This window comes from Lissotriton vulgaris, chromosome 10, assembly GCF_964263255.1.
Source record: "Lissotriton vulgaris chromosome 10, aLisVul1.2, whole genome shotgun sequence".
NCBI lineage: Eukaryota > Metazoa > Chordata > Amphibia > Caudata > Salamandridae > Lissotriton > Lissotriton vulgaris.
Window position 1 is genome coordinate 1,048,191,396 of NC_141698.1, and position 27,418 is coordinate 1,048,218,813.

Here is a 27,418-nt window from a genome sequence, read left to right on the forward strand (position 1 = left end):
CCTGGTATGATGGGAGCATCGGTCTCCCTAATATCAGGAAATACCATTGGGTGTCCCAACTGGCTCCTATCAACCATGCCATCTATGGCTCACCGGTTGACCCGGGCTATGCGATGGATCGTGGCCAGGTGCCCGGGGGAGAGTATACCAGAGTGTTGTATGCGAGGTGCGGTTGTTTCCCTTTGGTAGGTCCTCCATCGACAGAGACAAGGGTATGGCATGAGGCCAACAGGACCATCAAATGGAAGGGACGAATAACGCTAGCTACACCTTTGTGGAGTTTCGGAGAAGTTGGGCACTCTTTGGAAAACGAAAGGGTTTGACTGTTGGGATTTGATTGGAATTACTCAGGTGCGTGATGTGTGGGGTAAAGATAGGGTGTTGACGTTTGAGGAGTTACCGGCCAAGTATCAGCTGCATGATACGGAACGGTTTAGATACCTTCAGGTCAGTCACGCTCTACATGCTGTGGTCCCCAGTGGTGTGACACCCCCAGTGGCCTTCCCGCTGGAAGACAGATTGCTGGATGGTCATTTGCCCACCAAAGCAATATCACTGACCTATAGGAACCTTATTAACCACTCTGGGGATCCCCTGGTGCAGCTAAGGGAACAATGGGTGGCAGATGGCTTGGTCCTGGATGAGGAAGATTGGAGGGAGGCGGTCTCATCCCCTAGGGTAGTGGCTGTCCCGATGAGACTCCGTTTGGTCCAACTACGGATTCTGCACCGCTCCTACACCACGGGCCCTGGATTGTTGAGAATGGGGTTGGCCGTATCTGGGGATTGTCGGCGAGGGTGCGGAATGCCTGGTACGTTCCTTCATATCCTATAGGAGTGTGAAATGTCGTATACTTGTAAAGCGCGCAGCTGCCCCAGCAAAGGGGCGTCCCGGCGCTGTATACCGCTGGGGAACCCATCCTGGCTTTCCCTGTGAGATGGTCCCTCCTGGGCATCTCCAAGGTGAAGACAAGCATCCCCGGCGCTGATGGGGCCGTTAGTAGAGATTAAGCAAGCTATTGCCCAGAGTTGCTGAGTGGGACCCATGGTTGGAGTAGGCACTGAGGAGAGAATTATCGAGTCCGCTGACCATGGCCCAAGACCCTGCAGTGTCGGGAATCGAACCCTGGTCCCGGGTCGACCTCTGCTTCCGGGTCTGCCGCCTCTAACCAGTGAGCCACACCACTCTACCCGTGTCCATGATTTCTGGACCAGGATACATCTGAAGATGAGTGAAGTTTGGGGAGTGCGGATAGAGTTGGAGGCGCGTCGCTGTTTGTTGAATGTCTGGGAGCCCTCCGACCTCTCGATCCATGGCAAACTTTGGGTCATACTAGCTTGTGCGATAGCTAAACGAAATATTGCACAACTCTGGGGTGCTGCTCGAGCGCCTCGGGTTGGGAAGTGGATGGAGGACCTCGACTGGTGTATGTTCCGGGAGAGGTCCGTGTATGTGTCGAGGGGGCGACCCCGCAAGTGGGGCAAGGTCTGGGGTGCGTGGAATGCCTTCCGGGGTGACATCTGTACACCACCTGATGTAGATCCTGATCATGTGGAACCGGAGGACACCTAAGCCCGCTCTTTACATTTTTATATTCTGTCAATTTATCTCTGGTGGAGGTCTATGTTCTCATTGTATACATTGGCAGTCACTCAATGCGCTCTGGTCAGTTTTGTATTGTGTTATGTCTTATTATTGCTTTATAAAAAGATGTTAAAAAAATGCAAGACATTTCAAAAGCACAGTGAAACCTAAAAAGGTGAACTAGCAATAATGAATCCATTTGCTCCCAGATAATATTACCTCAAGCCAAAATTATGTTTGGAGGGAACAGTTTACGGCTAGTTCAGCCATGAAAATTACTTAATGCCCACAAACAAAATCAGTTTATGGACATTAACAAGCTTCTCCCAACCAATACCCACCCTAGATTACCTCCAGGCATGGCCTGAAGTAAACCATTTTTCTGAGTGGAAAGGGGAATGGAACACTTTCAAACTTCATGGGAGTGTATGGGAAGCGGATTGCCAGCAGGGAAAAGTATTTTTCAGCATGCATAAGACATTTGGGCCGATAACTAGCTCCACAAGGACTGTTGCTATATGCTTATAATCAACAGGCATTCTTGGAGAGTTAGCAAAAATGATTAGATTTTGCAAATGTGTATATGTTGTTGTGAAAACACTGTAACAATGGGAAACTTAGCTGACATCATGTTGCATTACTTTACAGAACTCACTCTAACAGTAACTCTTTGCATTAATTAACCATATACACAACTTGTAATATCTTGTAAGGTTGGATGCATGTCCCGCTGTAGCAAAAAATGATTCCACTTTCTCTTAACTATTATGTAACACTGCAAATTTAGCTCCTGCATTTGTGCAACAGGAGGGTGGAGCCAACTTGTCCTGTGGACAAAACAGAGATAAATACATTGTCCTTGACCCAAAACAATATGTTCTATGTGACAGTAAACAGGACGTCTACAACCCTGCCAGAAACTATTTTCCAGTGTACCTTAAGAAGGTGCTCCCCTAAAGGGTATCTCAAATCTGTGACATCATAACAATGATCCATCCTCTTTGCCAAGCAGAAGATTTTTCATCAGGAGTTGATAAACATGTAGCAAAGGGAATCAGTCTCACCAATCAAACTACATAGGGACAGCAGCACCCCATCATCAACTTTCAGCACCCTTCATCTACGATCGCAGAGAGAATCTCCAGAACCATCGAGTAGACCCACTGCAACATGTGATGTACAGCTCCCCCAGTTGGCACACCACCTGCAGGTCAGAGTTTATATATTAGATCCCCTTCTCTAGAGCAAGCGACCAGGAACCACCCCAGACATCGGATCATAACAAATAGTCAAAAGAAAGGTGCTCTTCAAAGTATTGTGGCCATTTTGAAACTATGGAAGCTCCCCATTCTATATAGAATTGAAACAGAAAAATGTATGACTTAGATAAATAGAAGCATATATTGCCTACCTATATTACCCACTGGCAATCACCACTGGGTAGTTCTAGTTAGGATCGTGTTTCCAGACAAAATGCCTTTTTTTGTTTGCTAATTATCTTGGTGCAGTTTGACGAACCTTCACAAAACGTTTTTTTTTGTTAAGCGCTCTTTTTTACCTAGTTTGTGCATGGAAAATTACGGTGTGATCCATCAAGCGGGGCCAAGAAAAAAAGGGGAGTACCAAAACTCAAAATCCCCATGGATTTTTTGTCGCCTTTTTAGACAGCACTACTGTAAAATTGTTGAACGGAATTACAATAAATTTGGCAGGCAACTAGATTTTTATCCAGAAAGTGTGCTTTTTGTGATTTGGTATAAATCTGTTCAGTGGTTTTTGAGTACCTAAAGTTCAAAAAAATTTGTATATCTGGACCATTGGATTCCAGGGACTCTTGTGAATGTCCCTCAAACCCAATTTTGGAGATTTTTTTTTTTTTTTTTTTTAAATCAGTAGCTTCGCGATTGACCCATTGAGCTTTCTTTCTTTCTTGGGCCTCCTACTTAGTAGCTCTCTTATGGTACTGTTATTACACAGGAGTGGTCCCTAGCTCTTGGAGGGGTAATGTTCTCTTGCTGCTATATAAAAAAGGCCCCTTAAAAATACCAAGCAATTATAGACCGATTATCCTGCTGGATGCTACAGGACAGGTCTAGTCTTAATGTGTATTATCTAACCTACTAGAATAGGTATAGAAAAAACATACCTTAGGAGCAGGCACGGTTCAAAGTAGGTAACTCGAGTTTGGATAATATAACTGTAATACATCTTATACTAAGAAAATATGTCAAATGATGGGGAATGCCTGCCTATGCAGCCTTTATTGATTACTCAACTGCCTTCAATCTATTAGACAGGCAGACCCTAGAGCAGAGGTCTTCAATCTGTGGGGCGCGACCCCCAGGGGGGTCGTGGAGTCCTTTGAAGGGGGTCGCAGATTCTGTCCCTGGCTTGGGCTGATGAGGGTGTTCATGGCAGAGGCCTAATTCACACCGAGGTGTGAAAAACATCGAAGCCTCATTAACAAGTAAAAGACTTGTCAAGTACTCGGGTGTGGCTGTGTGTGTCCCTGAAGCCTTTTCGAGCTGGGGGAAGTCGGGGAGGGGGGCTGGGGGAGCAGGCTGTAGTGTAGCCTGCCCTTTGAGGTCAATGGATATTGCGCGCCTGGAGCTGTGGGTCCCGTGACACATCCCCCGCCCCAAGCAGGGAGGCACAGAGATGCCCTCCCATGATCTGGAAAGAAGGAAAAACATGCAGAGAGATACTGACCCCTCCCCCACGAGAAAGGCACAGAAAAGGTGGGTGAATGAATGATGGGTGGATGGATGTATGTAAGGATGAAGGATGGATGGATGTGTGAAAAGGTGGGTGGATGAATGATGAATGGATGGATAAAAGGTTGCATGGATGAATGATGGATAGATGGATGGATGTGTGAAAAGATGGGTGGATGAATGATGGGTGAATGGATGGATGAAAGGGTGGATGGATGAACGATGGATGTATGGATGGATAAAAGATTGCATGGATGAATGATGCATGGATGGATGGATGTGTGAAAAGGTGGGGGGATGAATGATGGGTGGATGGATGAAAGGGTGGGTGGGTGGATAGATGAAAGGGTGGATGGATGATGGATCGATGTATGGATGGGAGGATGAATGGGTGGATGGATGTATGTATGGATAAAAGGTTGCATGGATGAATGTGTGAAAAGGTGGGTGGATGAATGATGGGTGGATGGATGGAAGGGTGGATGGGTAAAGGATGGATGTATGGATGGAAGGATGAAAGGGTGGATGGATGAAGGATGGATGTATGGATGAAAGGTTGGATGGGTGAAGGATAGATGGATGAAGGATAGATGTATGGATGTAAGGATGAAAGGTGTGGAAGTAGTGTGGCTCACTGGTTAGAGGCGGCAGACCCGAGAGCAGAGGACGGCCCGGGACCAGGGTTCGATTCCCGGCGCGGCAGGTTTCTGGACCAGGGTCAGCGGACTCGATAATTCTCTCGCCTCGGTGCCCACTCTGATCAGCGATCACACTCGGCAACTCTGGGCATTAGCTTGCCTCATCTTCACTAACGGCCCCACCAGACCGCCGGGGATGCCTGGTCTCACCCTGGAGATACCCATTAAGGGACCATCTCTCAGGGAAGCCAGGAAGGGTTTCGCAGCGGTCGAAGCGCCTTGGGACCCTACGGGTAAGTAGTGCGCTATATAAATGCCTATACATTTACATACATTTACATTTACAAAGGGTGGACGGATAAAGGAAGGGTGGACGGATGAAGGATGGATGTATGGATGTAAGGGTGGATGGGTGAAGAATAGATGGATGAAGGATAGATGTATGGATGTAAGGATGAAAGGATGGATGTATGGATGGATAAAAGGTTGCATGGATGAATGATAGATGGATGGATGTGTGAAAAGATGGGTGGATGAATGATGGGTGAATGGATGGATGAAAGGGTGGAGGGATGAACGATGGATGTATGGATGGATAAAAGATTGCATGGATGAATGATGCATGGATGGATGTGTGAAAAGGTGGGGGGATGAATGATGGGTGGATGGATGAAAGGGTGGGTGGGTGGGTGGATGGATGATGGATCGATGTATGGATGGGAGGATAAATGGGTGGATGGATGTATGTATGGATAAAAGGTTGCATGCAATGGGGCCAGTGTCACTTGGATCTGTTTGCCTCTCGCCTCAACGCGCTTCTTCCCCGGTTTTACAGTTGGAGACCGGATCCCTTGGCTCTGGCCACGGATGCTTTCCTTCAACAGTGGCCATCGACTCTCTGCTAAGCGTTTCCCCCATTCATGATGCTTCTTTGAGTGCTGGCTTACACCAAGTGGTTTCGAGCGGAGCTGATTCTGATTGCTCCTCTGTGGAGGGCTCAGGCGTGGTTCCCGGTTCTCCTAGAGATGTGTTGCAAACCTCCGCTCCTTCCCCTGAAGTAGAATCTGTTGCTGGATCCTCTCGGAGATCCACATCCCCTCATTCTGTCCGGCTCTCTCCAGTTGCTGGCATGGCGAATCTCTGGGATCGTTGGACGATCCCGGGCATTTCTAGCAACGCTGCCAAATTCATTAGTGACGCCTGGTCTCCCAATACTCACAAGCGATATAAAGGAGCTTGGAAGCGTTGGTGTGATTGGTGTGTTCAACGGGAAGTTGATCCCGTTTCAGCGGATGTCAGTTTAATCATTAACTTTTTGACATCCCTAGCCAACTCAGGTCTGGCCTATCGGACAGTCAATAGTTTTCGTTCCGCTATTTCAGCTGGTCACATCCAGATTGATGGCAAACCTGCTGGTGAGCACCCCTTCATTTCCAAATTGCTTAAAGGGATTCGTCTTGCGAAATCTCCCACTCCTAAGTATGTCTCTTTATGGGATGTTTCTATTGTTCTGCGGTTTTTGGGGGCTTGGCCTTCTAATCTCTTATTATCTCGTAAGCAGTTGTCTGCGAAATTGACCATGCTATTGTGTCTGGTATCTTGCAAACGCGTTTCAGATATCCGCGCTTTGGATCTTGCGGGCCGCAGTTTCACTCCTGAGGGTGTTACGTTTATTCTCTCTAGGAGGACTAAGTCTAATACTTCTTCCATTACGTATCCCTCTTTTCCTGATCATCCCAATCTTTGTGTTGTCCAGTGTCTGAAGGATTATGAGGTGAGTACCGCTTCTTTGCGTACAGACATGCAAGGTCAATTGTTGATTGCCTTACAGAATCCATTTCGCCCTGTCACCCCAGCTACTCTGGCTCGCTGGGTGCGTTGGCTAATGTCCGAGGCGGGTATTGATGTGTCTGTTTTTGGTGCACATTCTGCGAGGGGGGCAATGGCCTCTAAGGCTTTTTCCATGGGTGTCACTCTATTTGATATTATGAAAGCTGCAGATTGGTCTTCAGACTCTGTTTTCAAGACGTTTTATTATAAACCTATAGTTAGTGTTGCTTCTGTTGTGGTGGATCAGCTTTAAAAAAGCATAAATCGGAGCCTCCTGTCCTGACATAGAATTCAAAATTTGCAAACATTTGTGACAAGAATTTTCAATTCTATTAAGGACTAGGAGGCGAGGATTATCCCACCCTTTTTATGATTCATTTGCATTGTTATGTACTGTATACTGCTTACCTACTGATGCAGATCTATTTATCCTTGTTCTTTTTCCCCCCCTGGATTGCTTTGACTTTCTTCCATTATTTGGATGTTACGGCTATGTATCTTTTTCAGGTTCAGACCCGAAATGATGTGGACCATCTTCTTCAGGAGTTTCCTGCGTCTCCTTGTTCACGGACCCAGTGTTCTTCGGTCCTCTGCTTCAAGATCCTTTGGATTTCTGCAGCGTGTTTGGAACTGTTTTTATTGATTTACTTGGAATTGTTTTTTGATCTGGAACTGTTTCCACAAAGAAAGAGGAAGAAGGACTAATGTTTGGACCTTTTATATGATAGTCTCTATAGTCATTCCCTAGTGTTCATGGGAAATGTAGTTTTTGGTTGTTTTTTATTGGCTGCTGAGCATTTCATTAAAGAAATGAGAAAGCATAATCCTCGCCTCCTAGTCCTTAATAGAATTGAAAATTCTTGTCACGAATGTTTGCAAATTTTGAATTCATTGCTCTTCACACCTCTACCTGGTTTCACGTTATGTTAGGAGGTAGGCGGAGTAAGACTCCGAAAATCCCTACCAGAAATGGTTTGAAACCGGTATGCCTGCTGTCCCCCCCTCCTTTTGGTGGATCTTCCCAATGTGTTGAGTAAAGTAGCTGGTAATGCCTCAAAATGTGGTTCTTATGCTTTAGGTACACCTGTTTATGAGGACGATATTTTCCAGTTAGACCAAACTCCTAAAGGTCGCCAGAGATGCCTTAATACCTTATCATACTCAAATGTTCAGTTCCTGACTGTAAATCTAAATACAACTAAGGTCATGAGGTTTTGTCCAAAGGGGTATCAGATAAATACAAAGTATATGTGTTTTTTAAATAATAATGCTGGAGACTTATTAAAACCCTATCCGGATCTTTGAGGAATTATGCTGGCAAATTTGGCTGATAGTGAACATATTGCACATATATCAATCAAATAAGGTGTTTGCCCGTGGAAATGCAGTAAAGGCACTTTATGGAGCAACAGGTCATAGGCACTTCAAGCATCTCTTAACAGTGTACAAAATGAAGATTCCACTGACATTTTTATATGCTATAGAGACAAACATTAATATGCGGCCCTTTAAGCATAAGGTGGAGGGGAAGATTCTTCGCACGATTTGCACTTTAAATTCTATGGTATCAATAGAAGGCTGCTGTTCTATGGTATAACTGTCCATTACGTGCTAAATAAAAATCCTAAATGAGTCTTGCTTCTGCTATTGAGGCTGGTTCATTAACTAACGGTTTAACTGCGCTTCAGCACTTTTCTTTGACCAGAGCAGATATTCAGAATGAGCTATGTTCATCTTAAAAGTTATCTAAAATATACTATTAAATAAATAAATAAATCGCTCCATTGAAAAGGATATATAGAGATATGTAGAGCAAAAATCGTTTCTGTAGTATTATTCAATTATATCAGGCAGACGTTCTTCAAGTGTATTTGAGCGGGAGAAAATGTGCACCTTATGTAATAATGATGTACAGATCATTGTACATGTGAAATTTGCTTGTCCGACCTTAAGAATGAAACAGATTTTTCTAACCATTTAAAAAAATGTATGATATTTCAACGGCAGGAGCTGCAATGGAGATGATAAATTGTCCAGTTAATGAATTCATGTGTTTTTTAAGTTGTATAGTGGATGTATTCTCAGGGATGTGAAATTCCTATAGCAAAACGCCCGGGACATATTGTTTGGGATCAAGGGCCTGCAGCCAGACTCGTTTTAGGGACACTACGCCACAAACATATGGCCCAACACCTTCGAAGCCTCCACTGGCTCCCCGTCGAGAAGAGGATCACCTTCAAACTCCTCACCCATGCCTACAAATCCCTCAACATAATCGGACCCAAATACCTCAACAACAGAGTTTGTTTCCACATACCCAAGAGGAACCTCCGCTCCGCTGACCTCGCCCTGGCAAAGGTCCCCCGCATCCACAGAAACAGTACAGGTGGGAGAGCCTTCTCCTACATAGCAGCCAAATCCTGGAACGATCTCCCGGCCAACATCAGATGCTCCCCAAACCTCCACACGTTCAGGAAGGACCTCAAGACCTGGCTCTTTGACTGACCCTCCCCCACCACCTTGAGGCCCTGGCGGGTGAGTAGTGTGCTCTATAAACCACTGATTGATTGATTGAAAAGCAACAAGTTTTTATGTGAATTTTGTCCTTGGGACAAGTAGGACCATAGAGCGAGAGAGATCGAGAGAGGTCGAGAGAGATCGAGAGAGAGAGAGAGAGAGAGAGAGAGACAGAATTTTAATAAACACAAAAGGTCATGGTTAAAGCCAGACCTAATTAGGGGCCCAATTATTAAATAAAGTCTCAAAGGTGCACCCATGTCCTTGCATTAAGTGCAAATATACCGCTTTTGTGAATTCACAAGACTTTACAGAAGTAGGCCAAGAAATAGTACTCCTAAAAAATATTTGTGAACTGCATTTTAGCATGAGCAAATATGCAGGTGTAGATTTGTTCATGCGAAAATCTGAGTGTTTGCAGGTTCGCTTTCCCTCCAACCACATTTTACCCAACCCTGGAAGAAGTTTTATGTCTGCCATTGTCAGGAGTACATTTCCAACCTTACTCAGTATGGGAAAAGATTAGAGAAGATTTGGTGAAAACTCTTAAAGCATGCAAGTTTGGTTTGCCCAGACTCAAAAGGACATTCTAACCCTGGAACTTCTGCTTACCATTACCTTCAGCCCCAGTATGTAGATCTGCGGAAATGTGGCATCATAATGGAATTGCTTGTATTCAAACCTTACTATGGAAGGAGCCCTGGCATAATCAGAGAGGCTATTTCACAGCTCTTATATAATGAGATTGCTGCCATAATTTGTCGTTGAATGACATGGCACAAAAGGGACAAGTAGATTTATTAAGCAACCTGCCTCATGGACTAGTAGATATTTTATTAAATTCCAACCCCCCCCCCCACCCCCCCCCCCGAGTATATTGTAGAACTCACTGTAAGATCTACATCTCTAAAAAACCTTGAAACATTCAAACCCTTTGTCCAATTCACTATGTATAATGTGAGGTCATAAGCAGTACATGGTGGGGGTGCAAATATATATTTCACTCTGAAACTGCAATTGGTAATTCTCTGTGGGTTGTTTTAGTTCCAAGCGTTATGTTGGCACGGACATATTCATCTAACTACACACAGTGAAAACATTGGATAAAATTAAGTTATGGTTCAGGCTCCACTGTGAAAATAAAATGTAATTTGCCAGTAATTTTTACCAAAGTACACAAAATGCACCATCATTTATGTTGCCCATAATGGTGAACGCTTTTTTGCTCTTTTCTTTGTTTCTGCAAATTGGTGTTTGGAGCATGGCCGTCTGCGCAAGTTATGTCATCTGTTTACAAGTTAGTAACCATAACTGTTGAATTTCAGTGATTTGTTACATTTGAGTCAGAACCAAAACTCAAGATTTAAACTGTGTTTTTTTCAGTGAATTTCAATGGCTTATTTATTAAGTACCAAAGGCTGTGCGCAGCAGGGTTGGTTCCAGAGCCCATCCCCTCTGCTATTATTAGCCATCCCATGCTGGGAACAGCCTTTGGACGTGCGCAGCAGGGGTTGGGTGCAAAACCTGGCCTGGAGGCTGTTTCCGCACCCTAGCCATAGGTGTCTGCCATAAGCCAACCCCATTTTGCAAGGCCTTCTGCATCACATAGTGGGGGTTTGGCACAGAGCCTGTCCTCTGCTATACCCGCTGTCAGTTGGCCGTGCTATATAGGTGTTTAGTACAGAGCCTGCCTGCTGTCATGCCATGCCCCTCTTCTCCCTGCATGTAGCCTACTCCCACAGTCCAATCTTCGGGCGTGTGATGGAGGGGGGTAAGCGTCACAGCTTGGTCTTTGTTTTTTGACATACACTTGAAAGTCAAGATGGTCTCGTCCTCAGCACCTTTGAAGCTGGCTGCACGGAGGACAAGGCCATCTAATTCTTGTCACCCAAGTGGTTACAGTGTTTGCTTTTTTTTCCTCTTCGCTCAGCGTGAAACGAGAGTCAATAGTGACAAGCACCTAAAATGGCTTCTTGTACAACTTTGTGTAACTCGAGGCAAGCACAGAGTTTGTTGTTTTTTCTCGTGTAGGACTTGTCTTCCATGCTCTGGGTACCCCTTAACACTCCCCTGGGGTCAGACACCTGTGAGGGTGGCCATCTAAGCCTGTGCAATTTTTTTTGCACAGAGTGAAAACTCAAGTCACAGCCGATTCAAGAGGTTCAAGATTGCTTTTTTTTTTTTTTTTTTTAAACACATTTTCAGTGACTTTATCCAGTAAATCACATTTCTAAAATATTCAAAATAGGATTGATGAGAACGGCGAGTCATGACTATCGCTAAAACAGCAGAGATACACACAACTGCAACCCTTTAATACCAGCTCTACAACTTTCTTAACCCCTTGTCTGCTGATGACGGAACCGCTCCGTCATGGCCCGCTCGCTGCTCATGCGCGGCGCGAATTCCGCGCCTGCGCTAAACGTTCTATTGAGCGGGGCGGGCCATGACGGAACCGCTCCGTCATAAGCACAGCGCCACCGAAGCTGGTAACGGAGCGGTTCCGTCACCAGCATGCGTCCGCCGCGCGGCCGCCCCGCCCCCTTAGCACTGAGGCGGAATAGCCGCCGCAGTGAAGGGGTTAAACACAAATAGCTAAAAAAAAAAACACTGAACGGGTTTAACCAACAACAAAAGCATGTCTTCCGAGTAAAGTGATGGCAGCTTGCAGCATGGCTAAAAAAGAAAACAGCCTACAACGTGGCTTCCTTCGTCATTTGTTAGGCGGGCACGCACAAAGCATGCGCACACATACAAAATGATGAGCGGTCATTTTTTATTTAGGTTTACCGATCTGAGTTTGATCAGTAACTAAAAAGAAGAAAAAAACACCACAGGTGGTATTGTGGTGTATGCAACATGGAGGATGTGAGGAATCACAGGGGAGCGGTTTAGGGGGAAGTAACAAGAAATGTGGGGGCATCAAACAGATGCCCCCAGCGCAAGTTGGAGGAGGGGGAAAGCAAAACGAGTGAGGGATAAAGTGCTGGGGGGAGCACACTGCTGAGATAGTGCAACACGAGCATGGCAAATGGGCAAGAAGCACATGAGAAAGATAGCTGGAAGTCTTGCTTGAGTACTTAAACAACAAGCATTGGCATAGCCAATAGGTCTCGCCTTTGGGACCTTAAGTGTTTAGTTATCCAGCACAATATCCTTGGTGCAACAACATCAAGTGTTGCATGGCTAAACACCTATAAGGTCCCAAAGGCGAGACCTATTGGCTATGCCAATGCTTGTTTTGAGTGAGTGGCTCATGCAGATATGCCACTGTGCGGTAGAGATGCTGCGAGTGCTTTTACAGGAGCTCCTGCGACATTGCGCCTCTTCAAAATGTATCTTGGATCTGGTGTAATACTTCTAGCCCCTATTCCTGTCTTCTCGCACCCAATGCATCCTTAATTGTCCCATGTACAGCCGGGGTTGACACTCCTATTACCCCTGCCCTCCAGTGACACTTTACCTGTCGTGGTGGTGATGGTGGCGGAGGACGTGGTGGTGGACATCGTGGTGGTGGTGGTGGAAGTGGCAGTGGTGGACGTGGCGGTGGTGGACGTGGCGGTGGTGGACGTGGCGGTGGTGGACGTGGTCGTGGTGGTGGACGTGGACGTGGTGGAGGACGTGGACGTGGTGGAGGACATGGTGGTGGTGGACGTGCTGCACGTGTTGGTGGTAGACGTGGTGGAGGACGACTATTGGGTAAAAGGGTGCTGGCAGAATGCAGAAGGAGAGGAGGATCTTGGAGGGGCAGATGGGAGAGCAGAAAGAGGCTGAATATTAGAAATAAAAAACGGCAAGTGCATTTAACACACAACAGATTTAACGGGTTGGTCCCTTCGTATAACGCATGTGAATGTTCCTTAGCGCCCTGTTTTTAGTAAACAGGGGAACCATGGGGAGACTATTTGATTAATCACGCATGATGATCGGTCTTTACAGCCCAGTACTGCATTTAAAATGTAAAGCGCATTAAAGCGCAATGCTCCGGTAATTTTTAAAAAAGCACGTCGTGCCTGCAGTGAGAATGGATCATGTTATGTAACTGGGTGTCTTGTAAAGGTCTCTACTACACTTGAGTTCAGTTTGCGCTGTATGAATTTGCTAAACAGCCAGCCAGTAGACCTTGTAGAGCAAGAGCCTATTATATCCGTTCATGTAGCGCATGCACAGCAATGAGGGCTCTGTACAGCCCAGTACTGCATTTAAAGCGCAATGCTCCATTAATAATAAAAATAAAAAAAATATGTTGTGCCTGCAGTCAGTGTCTCACAAAGAAAAGAATAATTAAAACAAGAGCGGTACGCGAAAGTAAAAGCGACCGCGTTTGGAGCTGAAAGTGCACGCTGTGATTAATGAGGCATGACGAGGGAGGAAAGCTGCACTCGCTCCCGCGGACGCTAGGCCAGGGCAGAGAGAAGGAGGGACATACACCCACCTTTGGCCAATTGCGTACTGTCTTTCTTAGAAAGACGCATGCAAAGGCCAATAGCGGGTGAAGAAAACAAAAGCAACCGCACCAGCGAGTGTTCCAAAGTTTAACTCCTTGCGTGGTCAGGACACGCCCTGCCCGTACTACGTCACGCTGGGCAATTCCCCAATTAATTAGTGGGTGGAGTTTGGACAGCCCCCGGCCGTCCTGAGCACACGCCCAGGACGGGGACGTCCTGAGCTCGCAAGGGGTTACACCCCTAAATACATCCCGGCACCGCAGCAAAATTATCGCTGCAGTGAAGGGGTTAAAGCCCTTACTAAATGTCTCACAGAGCAGCGCATGCGCGCTGGCTCAGGCGAGACCTAAAAAGTAGTAAACACAAGCTGAGGAAGTAAGGCTCACACAAGGTAACGAATAAGCAAGTAAGCAAATGAGAGTGACAATAAAAGGCAACCAATGATAAGTAATGGGGGATCCAAAGTTTACAATGATCGGGCCTACTCCTCAAATTTACTGCCTTTTCCCCATTGAATATATAGCTTTTAATTGCACTGGAATATTATATCCCCACTTATAAACACTGTGATTCACAGGCCCCCATGCCCTAAACCTTCAATTACACCACTGTTCTGTGCTCTCGAGATCAATAACCGAGACAGGCTCAAGAAATGGAAGAAAGTCTAAACTCCCCCACTCCCCGACACACCTGAGAACTACTAAGCTGTTTTCATTATCCTCATATCCCACTTAAATATGCTATTCCTACCAACTTTCAAAACCACACCTCCATCCAGCATGCACACATCCACTGCACTTCGAACAGAATCCCCTTACGATTCTTGTCTTACCTCATAAAGACCATCACTTTCTCTCTGTCCTAAACTTTAGCCTAAGTCACTACTATCCAAGTCGCTCCAATTCTACTGTGTATTATCCGCCACACAACCTTTTATTAATGACTCCTTTCCTCCGTTGCACTTCCTCCACGTGGCAAGCTCGTCAACATACCTGCTAATGCCAACCCATCATAAGCCCATCTGACCCACTAAGCTCAAACTACTCAAACAGCTGTCACTCATGAATCATCAAAAGCCATGGGGTAGCGGAAGTGACATTGTGCGCTATTTGACCTTTACCTTCACTAACACACACATGCGTGCGGAGACATACATTCCCACATGCACACTCTCACTTGAAATCAACACACATTCAAAAACATGTTTTACTTACCTCGTCTGCCAGGGAGGATCATATTCCAGCTAATTGTATTCCATGTTTTATTACACTAGTAGGGAATAATGTATTATTTACTATTAGTGTAATAAAAAATAACAAAAAACAAGGAGATTGGTGGCCCAACTAATGGCCAGAAGGATAACTATCTATGTGTTTCTGGCAAAGATGTTGCCACCTCTGAGACCAGGAGACACAAATGCAGTGCAAGGGGTCACAAGGGACAAGCAAGGGGTCACAACAGTGACCCCTAAATTACGTCCCTGGTCACTCCCCTGTGTTCTTCCCTGACTAATTACTCCATAAGCAATGGCTCCTTCCCAGCCTGCTTCAGAAGCATGATTTGCACTTCAGAAACCCAATGCGGATGCATACTACACTAACCTCCAACGTGCCTCAACTAATCTTTGATAAGAAAACTATGTGGCCTGTCGTCAACGGACTAATTTTCTATCTAGCTGTGCACAAAGTGCTGCAATCCAGTTTCCAGGCACTCCCCACTACTGATACTGTCCTCTCCCACATGCGAAACTTCAACTGGTTTGATAGCCAAATAGAGGTCATGTCGTATGAAGATTATTGGTGATTATATTGAGCAAAAGTAAATATGGTCTCAGTCCTCAAACCGAGTCTAACTTGGCATCACCAACAAAAAAAATGACTCCTCTCTAATCCCAGCTATCTGACTGCACTATCTCATGGTATGCATCCACATCTGTGTCTAAACCCACTGAGGTGGATGTTTCAGAGGATCAGACTTGGGTCCCTTTGACTTCCCTCTGAACATGACCAACTGTGGAGAGATTTCCTCCTTTCAATCTTACATGGCCTTTATGCTCACGATGCGCCAATTGTTTAAAAGCCCTTGTCATAACCCCTTCAAAGAGCCATGGGGCAAGCAGGACCTATTGGGCCCAACGTGGAGGTTGAGGCCTTTTACTCCTGATGTCCTGGGGGCTGACGTACTGAGACCTAAGTAACTCGGCCAAGTACTACCTATCCAGCACTTGACTCACAGTGGTAGCACTGGTAGAGCAGTCCAAGGCTCTTCAAGGGGCAGTAAATGTAAGGCAAATACAGGCTAAAGACTAAAAGCATGCATGCAAAGTAACTGCAATAAAGTGAATGTCCAATCAAATACTTTTTTATAAAAAAAAAGTATGTTAATGTGGGCACACAAAGCATAGCATCGGCACACTAAAATAATCTCCCCTCTAGCACTGTTTTGGGCGTAATCCCCCGACTCCCTCCGTCTAGTGGAGTTAGTTATTCCCCACTCAATAGTAAAGGGGAAAACCAGATGTGGACCATGCTAGGCCCCACGCAACAAAAATGTCTGGCTTTAAGAGTTAAGCCGGCAGACCTCAGCTGCTAGGTTTGTGCAAGTCCACTGCAGGACTGATTGTTTCGAACAGTCTTACACAAGCTAAGGAAAACTGGCAAAGTCCAAAGTACCAGAGCGCTCCATTGCAGGCTCTTGTCTACACACGCTGAGGGCTTGCGAACCCCTGGTCTTTCCTCAATGTTGCATCTGCCGTCACAGTTAATGGAGTATCGAGTTGGTGTAAGACGTCTCCACTCAGCTCCTCCAGCAACTGGCATATGTTCTCAGAGTTCCCTTGAGACGATGAGTCCGGGTGATGGCCGTGTCTTACACGATTGCCCCTTCCTGACACATGGGGTCACCGACTTCAGCCTACATGAGAGCCACAGCCTGACCTTAACAGTGGCACCCCATTGCAGCACACCGGTGAAGCAGATGTTGGGAGGGTCACCCATTCCAGCACAGCACACTGGCAACAGCCCAAATATGGAACACGGGCGTTGCCAATATAGCAGGATCGGGCCGATTGCCACATTCCTGCACCAGTTAAAATGAACTTAATGTCTCAAACTTCGCTCACTGAGATCCACTCTGTAGGATTCCCGCTCGGGCGCCGCCGCTGCCGCCACCACCGCCACCACCGCCGCCACGACCACGTCCACTGATCTTGACAGGCAGGCAGACTCTAGGCACTTTCCTCACATAATCTTCTGGTCTTGGCAGGCATACACCTCCACACTCAGAGCAAGTGGTTTTGACTTACTCGGTGACAGCCTGTCATCCAGCAGTGAGACTGGCAGACTTTGGCCCCCAGTCCTGGCAACAGCTGCCAGAATTCTTGGAAATCTTGCTTTTCCTGATGAGACAGTGCTGTGTAACAAGTATGGGACTCGTGTTCCCACCTATATAGTCCAAATCCACACACGCAGGTGATTTAGTACCCAGCCTTCTAAATTTGAGTTGGGATGTCAGCTCCTTTGAAGTACACCCTCCACTGCACTGCTCTTTGTTAAAGGGACAGAGTCACAGCAGGAGTGTCTTTAATTCTAAATGACCCACAACACAGGCCAAGGGAGTAACCATTGATTACACCTGGCTGTCCGCCTTTGCAAAAATATACCCATAAAAATTAGAAAGCCTAAGCTTTCCTGTCTGTCAAGGTTAGCACTGTGGACCAGTGAATATGGTCTGTCCCACAATCTCCAGGACAACGAGCCCAATCCCTACTCACCAGTAGCTATTCCTGGAATCTAAGAGATCGTTGATGTACACAGAACATGCCTGCCTCCTCTCCCCTCAGTGGGCCTAGCTCACCCCAGCCCTCAGGAAAGTCAGCAATACACATCTCCTGTCTGAGGTTTGCAGCCCACACCTTTATAAACCTCATCAGGTCCCAGGGCTTTTAAAATGGAGCTCGTAGAGCTCCATATTCTGTACCATCCACAGAAACAAAAACGCCAGCATGCACACACGACTATCACATGTCGTCTGGTGCTAAACACAATACATGCAGGCCAAGGGCGAGACAGAAACACAGCCATGGACGTTTACATGAGGGGGCAAGCAGACCACACTCCAATGACTGGCAAAAAGACCCGTTCACACTACTGATTCTACTGAGGCTAATACTGCTATGCTGCCACTAGTGTGCTTGTGTCACTTAACTGCAGGTAAGGGCAGTAGTCCTCTACCTTAACAAGGACAGTGCTTGGCACACCACTCCTAGTTGAACCAAACCTCAATACCATGAGAAAGGCATAGGTCATGGCGCACATGAATGATCCGTGCCCGCCCATGAGAAAAAGTCATTACTAAGGATCCAGATATCTATGCAGCTGGGGCACTCAGAGCAGGGGTGAAGTCCATCATCATACAGGAGACTTTTCTGCCCCATGAGCCATTCATCATTGGACGCTCTTAAAATCAGTCAAGTCCTCAAAATTGAAATACCTTATTTTCCTGCATTCACCATTTCCGTTAGTTTTTAATTCCGCCCACCATTTTTAAACCTTCATCCTCAGCCAGAAACTTGGTGCGACATTTACTGAACGGAACCTTGAAGGATTCATCTCGTTTACTTCCACAAGTTAAATAACAGATAACAGACATGCACAAAAAACACATTGTCACCCCTCCTCCCTTAAGGCTGCCAATGAGCTGTTCAATGCTGTTCTTTTTAGAAAGATTGATTACAAGTATATTGGTTGGTCGAACCAATATGTTCCTGTGCTCCAGCACAAAGTTCTTAGCTTCCCAACACGCACAAGAGTCAGCCACCAGTGACGAACCTCCACCACATTGGACTGACATTCTGACAAAAGCAGGATGCTGCTTGAACTACTGACATATTCATGACACACAACCTTCTTTTATTTCAGAGCCTCACAATACACGTCTACGGGTAATATAATCTCATTGAATGTAACCTACTTACCACTCACAATCCAACTTTCACTGCGTGACAATTACAGTCATCTACCTTATTTTTTCCACGTTGCTGGAAATCGCTCTCGGATTACAGGGAACAATATCCTTCCACTTTATTATCTATCTCCCATAGAATACCATTGCAAATATGAATCATCAGAACTATTAATCATTATTATCTTGGCCTACTGGACACTGCTGTACTCGTTTACTGTTTTGTGTTGCGGAGTACCAGAATACACGCATCTTTTCTGCCACTTTGAGATGCCATTGCGTCTTACTCTAAAATAGGTCACTATACTTGATACAACCTCATCTGCAACCACCAAAATTTTATCTGTGTGTGTAGATAAGATATATATATTTATTTATTTCAATCAACCACGCTCTAGGTTTCCTAATCTTCTATTTGTAAATATATATACACAAGTTTCTGGTAAAAAAATGTTTTATTACTACAGCTCAATAACAAAAACGTATTTCCTTGGAAAAATTAACTGTTGGTCGAGAGACCAGTTCGGCATTTTACAAAACAGATGTTTTCAAAAGTCTAATCTTTAGGTTTAGCTATACTTTTGTGCATTATTCCAGCACTCTCCTGGGCCCAAAATCGATTCACAACCTCGGTGTAGTTTGTTCTGCAATAGCTTTATAAGAAATGCCTCAGTTAATGCACGTCAAAGAAAAGTTCAAGTTGAGGACCTGTGAATGATGGTGGCCAAGAAAGACCTTGCTCACCACTGGGGAAAGGATAGACCCACTTCCACTCCTCTGTGTTAATGGCTAAGTGGCACGGAATACTGCGTCCACAGAAAGGAAACTTCACAATGCCAGGCGCTGTCTAAAAGAAGCATGAAAAGATACGGAGCCCTTAGTGGAGCCACTTTCTGGGAGTGATACCTGCAGTATGGCGAGGACGCAATTCTAGTAGATACGATAATGTAAATATTGGGTAGCATTTTTAATGTGATCAATTTGTGCCTGTATGACTTAACACTGGACAACTGGGTAACTGCCGGGTTTATTATAATATGTGAAATAAAAAAAAAGAACCGATGATAATAAAAAACAAGTGGAAAAAAGAAAAGTTCATGTTTAACTAGCATTCACGTACAAGCAGGGATTTACGTGGGGCAGGTTCTGTCAGTGTTTGCCAGCAGTAATTAAAAACAGAGTTTTATAAAACTTGCATCATTCTCTATATCAGCAGTGTATGCAGAAGCCCTTAAGGTAATCCAAGTTAGAAATGCAGTTCGATGCATATTGCTTCATGTTGAATGGAGGTGTATATACGACCCTATTGTCTTCAATCGTGTTTTGTTACTGTAGTTTCGTTCTTCATGACCCTCGAGTAGCAAGCAGACTGCGAGATCAGTCACCTGGGGACGAGTCTGAGGCAGCGCGAATTTTTCAGTTTCCGTGGATGTGTCATAAAGGTGATCCAATCCTTGCCTCTCTGCAGAGATCACGTGTCAATTGTAATTACCATTCATTCTTACACGGGAGACTGAACGACATACATAGCTGCTGAAATATGGACAGCGCCAAACGAAAATAGGTGTTTGCGTGATAAAGGATGATTAAGATGAGATGAAAGGATCTGCATGCAAAAAAGAGAAGCTTAAAAAACAGTGACGTAGAGGAAAGTAAAATGAAGGGAAGAATGGACTACATTACTTATCTGATACAGAATAAAAATCTGTGCTGACATGCAGTGGTAAAGCCAATGGGTCTCGTGTTTTAAATTCATACGGTCATTGTTTTGTGGTGCATGTGGTTGAACTAACAGAAAACACAGACAAGGCACTGAAACACGAATAACAGTAGCTTTTTATTTACGATTTAGACCACGTCCACAAATACCCATGCCACCCTTCTTGAAACAATTAGCACGTATTTACAATACTACGCAATCCACGCTTCGTTGGCGCTATCCCTTTTAAAGACTAACCAAGTCCACTTAAAGTACTAAACTGGGGACAACTTTAATATGCTGGGTTGAACGATTATAACAGTTTGCCACTATACCCTAACATTGAGACTGCAACTGGGTGTTAATATGCATTATGCATACTAAGAAACGTGCCCTTCTGGAAACCACGCTGACGCGACACATGTTGGAAAGGTCACAAGACAGACTACAGGGCAGGTACTGATTTACAATTAGCACGAGCACGACCCATAATAAACCGCAGCCAATAAACAGCTTCGGTCTCCACCTCTTCCTCGGCGGCGCGCGCCTTTAGACAGGTGTTGAGGAGGCAGCGCACACATCAAGAGGGGGCTAGAGCGTGCACTTTGTCGGCCAGACAAGAGCCGAATATACTGGCTGCAGGAGGACGCGCGCCTGCGCAGTTTAGCCCGTTTCAAGCCGCTATTAACAGCCTGTGCTGTCAACATACGGCGCGCGCTGTATATGAGATGTAGGTCGGCGCACGCGCGTCCCGGACCGTTAAATAGTTTATTCTCAAAGTCAGAAAATAAAAGCTCATTTAAAAATAAACAAATAATTCAAACAAGAACTCTCATTTAGAGCAAGCACAATCTAACGCATTTACTAGCATGGGACATTGTGGGATTTAAATAATAGAGGGTGTGTTTTTACCACAGGTTCTGCCCGTCGTCCTCCTCCCCTGAGCCATGGTGGTCGTGGCTGGGCTGGGATACCATCGGACTGCCCGAATGGTTGGAGTTCAGCCGGGTGGAAGAGGGGGAAGAAAAGGAAGCGGCTCGCCCAGCAGTAACAGTAGACGCCGCCATGTTGTTATATCCTTCGCTCACTCCCCCTTCCAGATGAATGAAGAAAAGCAGGCGCCCTATCCCAGCCCCGGATATTAGGAGCGTCAGAGCGAGATACCGGGCGCGCATGCGCACAGAGGCCTGGCTGTCACTGACACTGCACATGAAGCCGCGGAGCAACAGAATACAAGTATCATTATGATGGTAGTGGCGGGTGCGGACTCATGGTGCAATGGAAAGAAAAGAAGGGCAACATAGATCGAAAATCAACTGGACGAAGCACGAGACTACTCTGAGTCATAAACGTCAATCCGTGGGCACTTTAGGATAGATATATTCCTAGTTCATTTTAACGAAGGCAACCAGAAATACATTTATTACTGGATTGGAATTAAGAGGAATGCATGTACTAATAAAAAGCGGCAACTCCGTATGTATATTACAATTAATTTGAAATACTTATCACAGAAAGATTGTGCATACATGCCAACAGTCAGTAAGTAATTCTTTATTGTGTAGTTAATTAAAACCATTACAATATATAAAATACCACAGTGTTTAAAAAGCAGGATATTGACACTACTGTATAAAAGATAAAGTCTATAAAATCAGATGTCAATCTAGCTTAACGATATGCTTGTTGAGGGCCGTGGCTCTGCCACAATGAAAGGAGTTCTTGTTTCAAGATCAAGTCTTTCCCATGGGCCTCGTTTTTTCTCGAAATGGGTGATGAATTTGACTGTTCTGCATATCAATTGTGGATCCATTGAACATGCCAACAGTCGCGATTTAAACGGGAGAGTCCCGTTTTTTAAATTAAAAAATAGCTTTATTTTAGCTGTCTCCTACCCCCCCCCCTATTTTGTGTGCAAAACGTCCCACTCTACACCTATATAATGTTGGCATGTATGTTTATTTAAAGGTTTTTAGGGCTCGCCTGCTGTGCGCATGCGCATAGCTGGCGAAGCTCTATAGGGGCTTAAATAAGCTTTACCTAGACTGGCGATTGACTGGCGATTTGATGCTGTGCCCGTGGCTTTTAGGTCAATGCGCAAGCGCATTGACCTAAAATGCGCGTGCACATCATCAAATCGCCAGTCAATCGCCAGCAGCACTCCTCCCCTGGTGCTTCACACCCTCATGCCGCTCTCCCCGCTCCGCCCCCTCCCTTGCCCGCCGTGTCGCATTTCTCATCCCCCCTCCCCACAGCAATGCCCTCAGCCGGCCGTACTTTCACTTTGACGGCCGCTGGCCGTCTCTCGTGTTTCTCCTTGTTTCGCTCTGTCCCTCATAGATATTACGCGGCTAGGAGGGGAAGGGGTCGTGTATAGCTTTCTGCTTTAAGATTAGTTGTTGTGGCTGGCAGCGGCCACGTAAAGCAATCCTTCCTCATCCTCGCTTGTAATCAAAATAATGCATGCATGTGCGCATACTTAGAGGGGCTCGGAGTCAGTAATTGTCGTCCATTGATCTTTTTAACTGTCAATCTCACCACATCATACAATATGGGGCAGTGAGTCACCGTACTTGAGCAAATCGGCTCGTATTCTCTTATAGCATTTTGTCTCCTCACGTCATCTGCCTCAAGTGTGCTTCACTGCCAGTGCTGCAGGGACAATATCGTTTTCTTCAATTTTTAAATATTTTTGGGGGGTTTAAACGATCTTTTCGGGTTACAATAAGTACCTTTTTTATCTGTGCCAATAAGTATCCTGTTTTCCTCAGCAAATTAAAACTATAAAGGGGTTATCTTTTCCGAGTACCGTGTCTGCTAGGAAGCACCCGTGGTGTTATGCTAAACTCCTATGCAGAGCTTGCTTTTATTTTTAAATTAACATGTTTATTGCCAGCATATATTTAACATTTGTTTCTGGTAGTGTATGCTTGCAATACAAAAAAAATGACATGGCACCAGCTTCCCCTCTGCCAGTGCTTTCTTTTTATATGTATATATTTTGGATGTCTTTTCTCTGACGGGCTCAACATCGAAGTCCACAACACCAGTTCTATCCCATGCAGTTACCTCCTAATGCTTTTTTAGGTCTCGCCCACAGACCTAATGTGGACAGTCCCAATATGTACACTGTTTTTTACTCAGGGGCGCCGTAGTATTATGGGTCTTATATCGTCCACAAAGAGCACCGGCCAAGCACAAGTTGAGACCTGTTGGTTGGCTTTGCTTGTTTTATGTAGCTCTTCTGCCTGGAGCTGTGATAGCCGACGTTGCCAGGGTACAGATTAGTGGCAGTGGGCGGCTGACTGTCCTGAGAAGCATGTTGTGACTGTAGGTGTCACGGGTCACGGAGAGGCAGCATAAACCGCTAGACTGTCACCTGCCTTGGCTTCTCGAGCGGTCCTGTCTGCGCGTTAATGTAGCCATTTTCATACCCCCTTGCGAAACCTACCTACTGTTCTTGGTCCACCAGGTTCCTTGAAGCTGGATGTTTAGAGAGCGATATGTCTCTTTTGTTTTTGGCAGTTTGCAGTTCGGCTGACTAGAAAAATTGCTTTTTTCTGTGTGTTCCAGAGTTCATTTGTATGCTTTACTTAATTTTTTTTTAAACTTGATTAACCCCTTCACTAATTACACTTTTTCTTCCTTACGTGTACCCGAGTTTTGAACTCCTTCTCAGTGATGGTGTCCTGTGAAGTCTTTGTGTGGCTCTACCTCATTAAAACCAATGAATGCTTTGGAGCACGGCTGCACATTTAGTACCGAGGTTTATTGTTCATCTCCTCCCCGCCCCCTCCCCTGGAGGGTTTGAATGCGCATTGTTTGTGTTGAGGAAGGTCACGTGAGCACTCTCTGCAACAGCCCACCCCCAAAAGGCACGTGCTCATCTCCCAGCTGGCTGCTGCTTTGACACAGGCCGACACTTCCTGCCGTGCGTTCCTTGCCCCCACCCCGAAAGAATTTGAGATGGCATGTTTGACCTCCGACCTTGCTTATCCATCCCAGTCCTCTTCTGTTCTTAATTTCAGCTTCTATACCCCTGCACACCAACTGTTTGAAAACCACGTAGGGTATACTTATACTGGGTTAGACTTTGGCACGTCAGTAATGGGTTTATGTGGTCAGCGGAATCTTTTTGGTGGTGGAAATAGGGGAAGAGGGTGTTATGCCAGGCACCCTTTGAGGCCTTATTGCCTCCTTGTGCTTTCACCAACACATCCACCATCACCTTCACATCCACCATGACATCCACCACCACATCCACCACCACCACATCCACCACCACCACCACCACCACACCCACCACCACCACACCCACCACCACTACATCCACCACCACATCCACTACAACCACCACCCCATCCACCACTACCACCACCACCGCATCCACCACCACCGCCGCATCCACCACATCCACCACCACCACATCCACCGCATCCACCACCACATCCACCATCACCACCATATCCACCATCACATCCACCATCAAATCCACCACCACATCCACCACCACATCCACCATCACATCCACCGCCACATCCACCACCACATCCACCACATCCACCACCACTTCACCACCGCATCCACCACCACATCCACCACCACCACCACATCCACCGCCTCCACCTCCACATCCACCACCACCACATCCACCACTGCATCCACCACCACCTCATCCACCACCTCATCCACCACCACATCCACCACATCCACCACCACTTCACCACCGCATCCACCACCACATCCACCACTTCCACCACCACCACATCCACCACCACCACATCCACCACCACCACATCCACCACTGCATCCACCACCACCTCATCCACGACCTCATCCACCACCTCATCCACCACCTCATCCACCACGTCATCCACCACGTCATCCACCACCTCATCCACCACCGCATCCACCACCACCGCATCCACCACCACCGCATCCACCACCACCACCACACCCACCACCACTACATCCACCACCACATCCACTACAACCACCACCCCATCCACCACCTAATCCACCACCACCGCATCCACCACCACCGCATCCACCACCACATCCACCATCAACACCACATCCACCATCACATCCACCACCACCACCACATCCACCACCACCACCACATCCACCAACACATCCACCATCACCTCCACATCCACCATGACATCCACCGCCACAGCCACCACCACATCCACCACCACCGCATCCACCACCACCGCATCCACCACCACCGCATCCACCACCACTGCATCCACTACAACCACAATCCCATCCACCACTACCACCACCACCGCATCCACCACATCCACCACATCCACCACCACCACATCCACCACCACATCCACCATCACCACCACATCCACCATCACATCCACCATCAAATCCACCACCACATCCACCACCACATCCACCATCACATCCACCATGACATCCACCACCACCAAATCCACCACCACATCCACATCCACCGCATCCACCACCACATCCACCACCGCATCCACCACCACTGCATCCACCACCACCTCATCCACCACCACCTCATCCACCACCTCATCCACCACCTCATCCACCACCTCATCCACCAACGCATCCACCAACGCATCCACCACAACCACCACATCCACAACCACCACATCCACAACCACCACATCCACCACCACCACATCCACCACAACACCACCACATCCACCATCACCACCACATCCACCATCACATCCACCACCACATCCACCATCACATCCATCACCTTCACATCCACCATGACATCCACCACCACATCCACCACCACATACACCACTTCCACCGCATCCACCACCACATCCACCACCACATACACCACTTCCACCGCATCCACCACCACCGCATCCACCACCACATCCACCACCACCACCACATCCACCACCACCACCACAACCACATCCACCACCACCACCACATCCACCACCACCACATCCACCACCACCATCACCACATCCATCACCGCATCCACCACCACCTCATCCACCACCTCATCCACCACCGCATCCACCACCACCACATCCACCACCGCATCCACCACCGCATCCACCACACCCACCACCATCACTTCCACCACCACATCCACCACCACTTTCACCACATCCACAACCACCACATCCACAACCACCACATCCACCACCACTACATCCACCACATCAACACCACATCGACCACCTCCACCACATCCACCACCACCACCACCTCCACCACATCCACCACCCCCCCCACATCCACCCCCACATCCACCACCATCACCACCACATCCACCACCATCACCACCACATCCACCACCACCACCACATCCACCACCACCACCACATCCACCACCACCATATCCCCCAGATCCACCACCACCACATCTACATGTGTGTGGCTCTGTGTGTGTAGGTGCAAATGCAATGTTCTTGGATTGTCGTCACAATAAAATACACTGAACATAATCTTCACAAAAGTTATTTACAAACGTTTAAGCTATTGCCATTATAAATTACAATAACTTTTATTTAAGTATTAATTATTTACAAAATTAAAAGCCATTGTTATTTGTAATATCAATACATCTAAGTCACGTAAATACAACACACATTGCATTAAAAATGCTATAGGTGTCACATTTGCAAAAGTTAAAACTATTGACATTGTAACTGACAAAGCTATTAATTTTGCTACTTTCAAAACCAACACATAAATAAAAAAAGTGTCATTTACAATACCAATAGCTCAACCTTTCCTAATGCGAGACCTATTGCATTTCCAATGCTTGTTATTTAAAGGTTTTGTATAGCGCGTAGTAACCCTAGAGCATCCCAGCGCTAGAACCTGAAACTCAAGGGGGTTCAGCAATGGAGGGGGTTATGGGTGAGGGAAGAGAAGGGTCTTTAGTGATTTCCTGAACTGGAGGAGATTGGGTTCAGTTCTCAGTCTCCGTGGGAGGTTGTTCCAGTGTTTGGCCGTGTGGACCGAGAAGCGGCGGCCTCCGGACCTGGCTTTTTTAACTCTTTGTATGTT

The 27,418-nt window shown here is 46.3% G+C and overlaps 1 protein-coding gene across 1 annotated transcript in view; it reads right to left on the reverse strand.

The window, feature by feature from the left end:
- The window catches only part of DYNC1LI1 (dynein cytoplasmic 1 light intermediate chain 1), a 398,524-nt gene extending 376,980 nt beyond the window's left edge, over window positions 1-21,544 (reverse strand). Inside the window, exon 1 of the mRNA XM_086942104.1 lies at window positions 21,305-21,544. Within this exon, the coding sequence (XP_086798230.1) occupies window positions 21,305-21,459 (155 nt within the window). The 5' untranslated portion in view covers window positions 21,460-21,544. The remainder of the gene's footprint in view (window positions 1-21,304) is intronic.
- Between the last annotated feature and the right edge of the window lie 5,874 nt (window positions 21,545-27,418).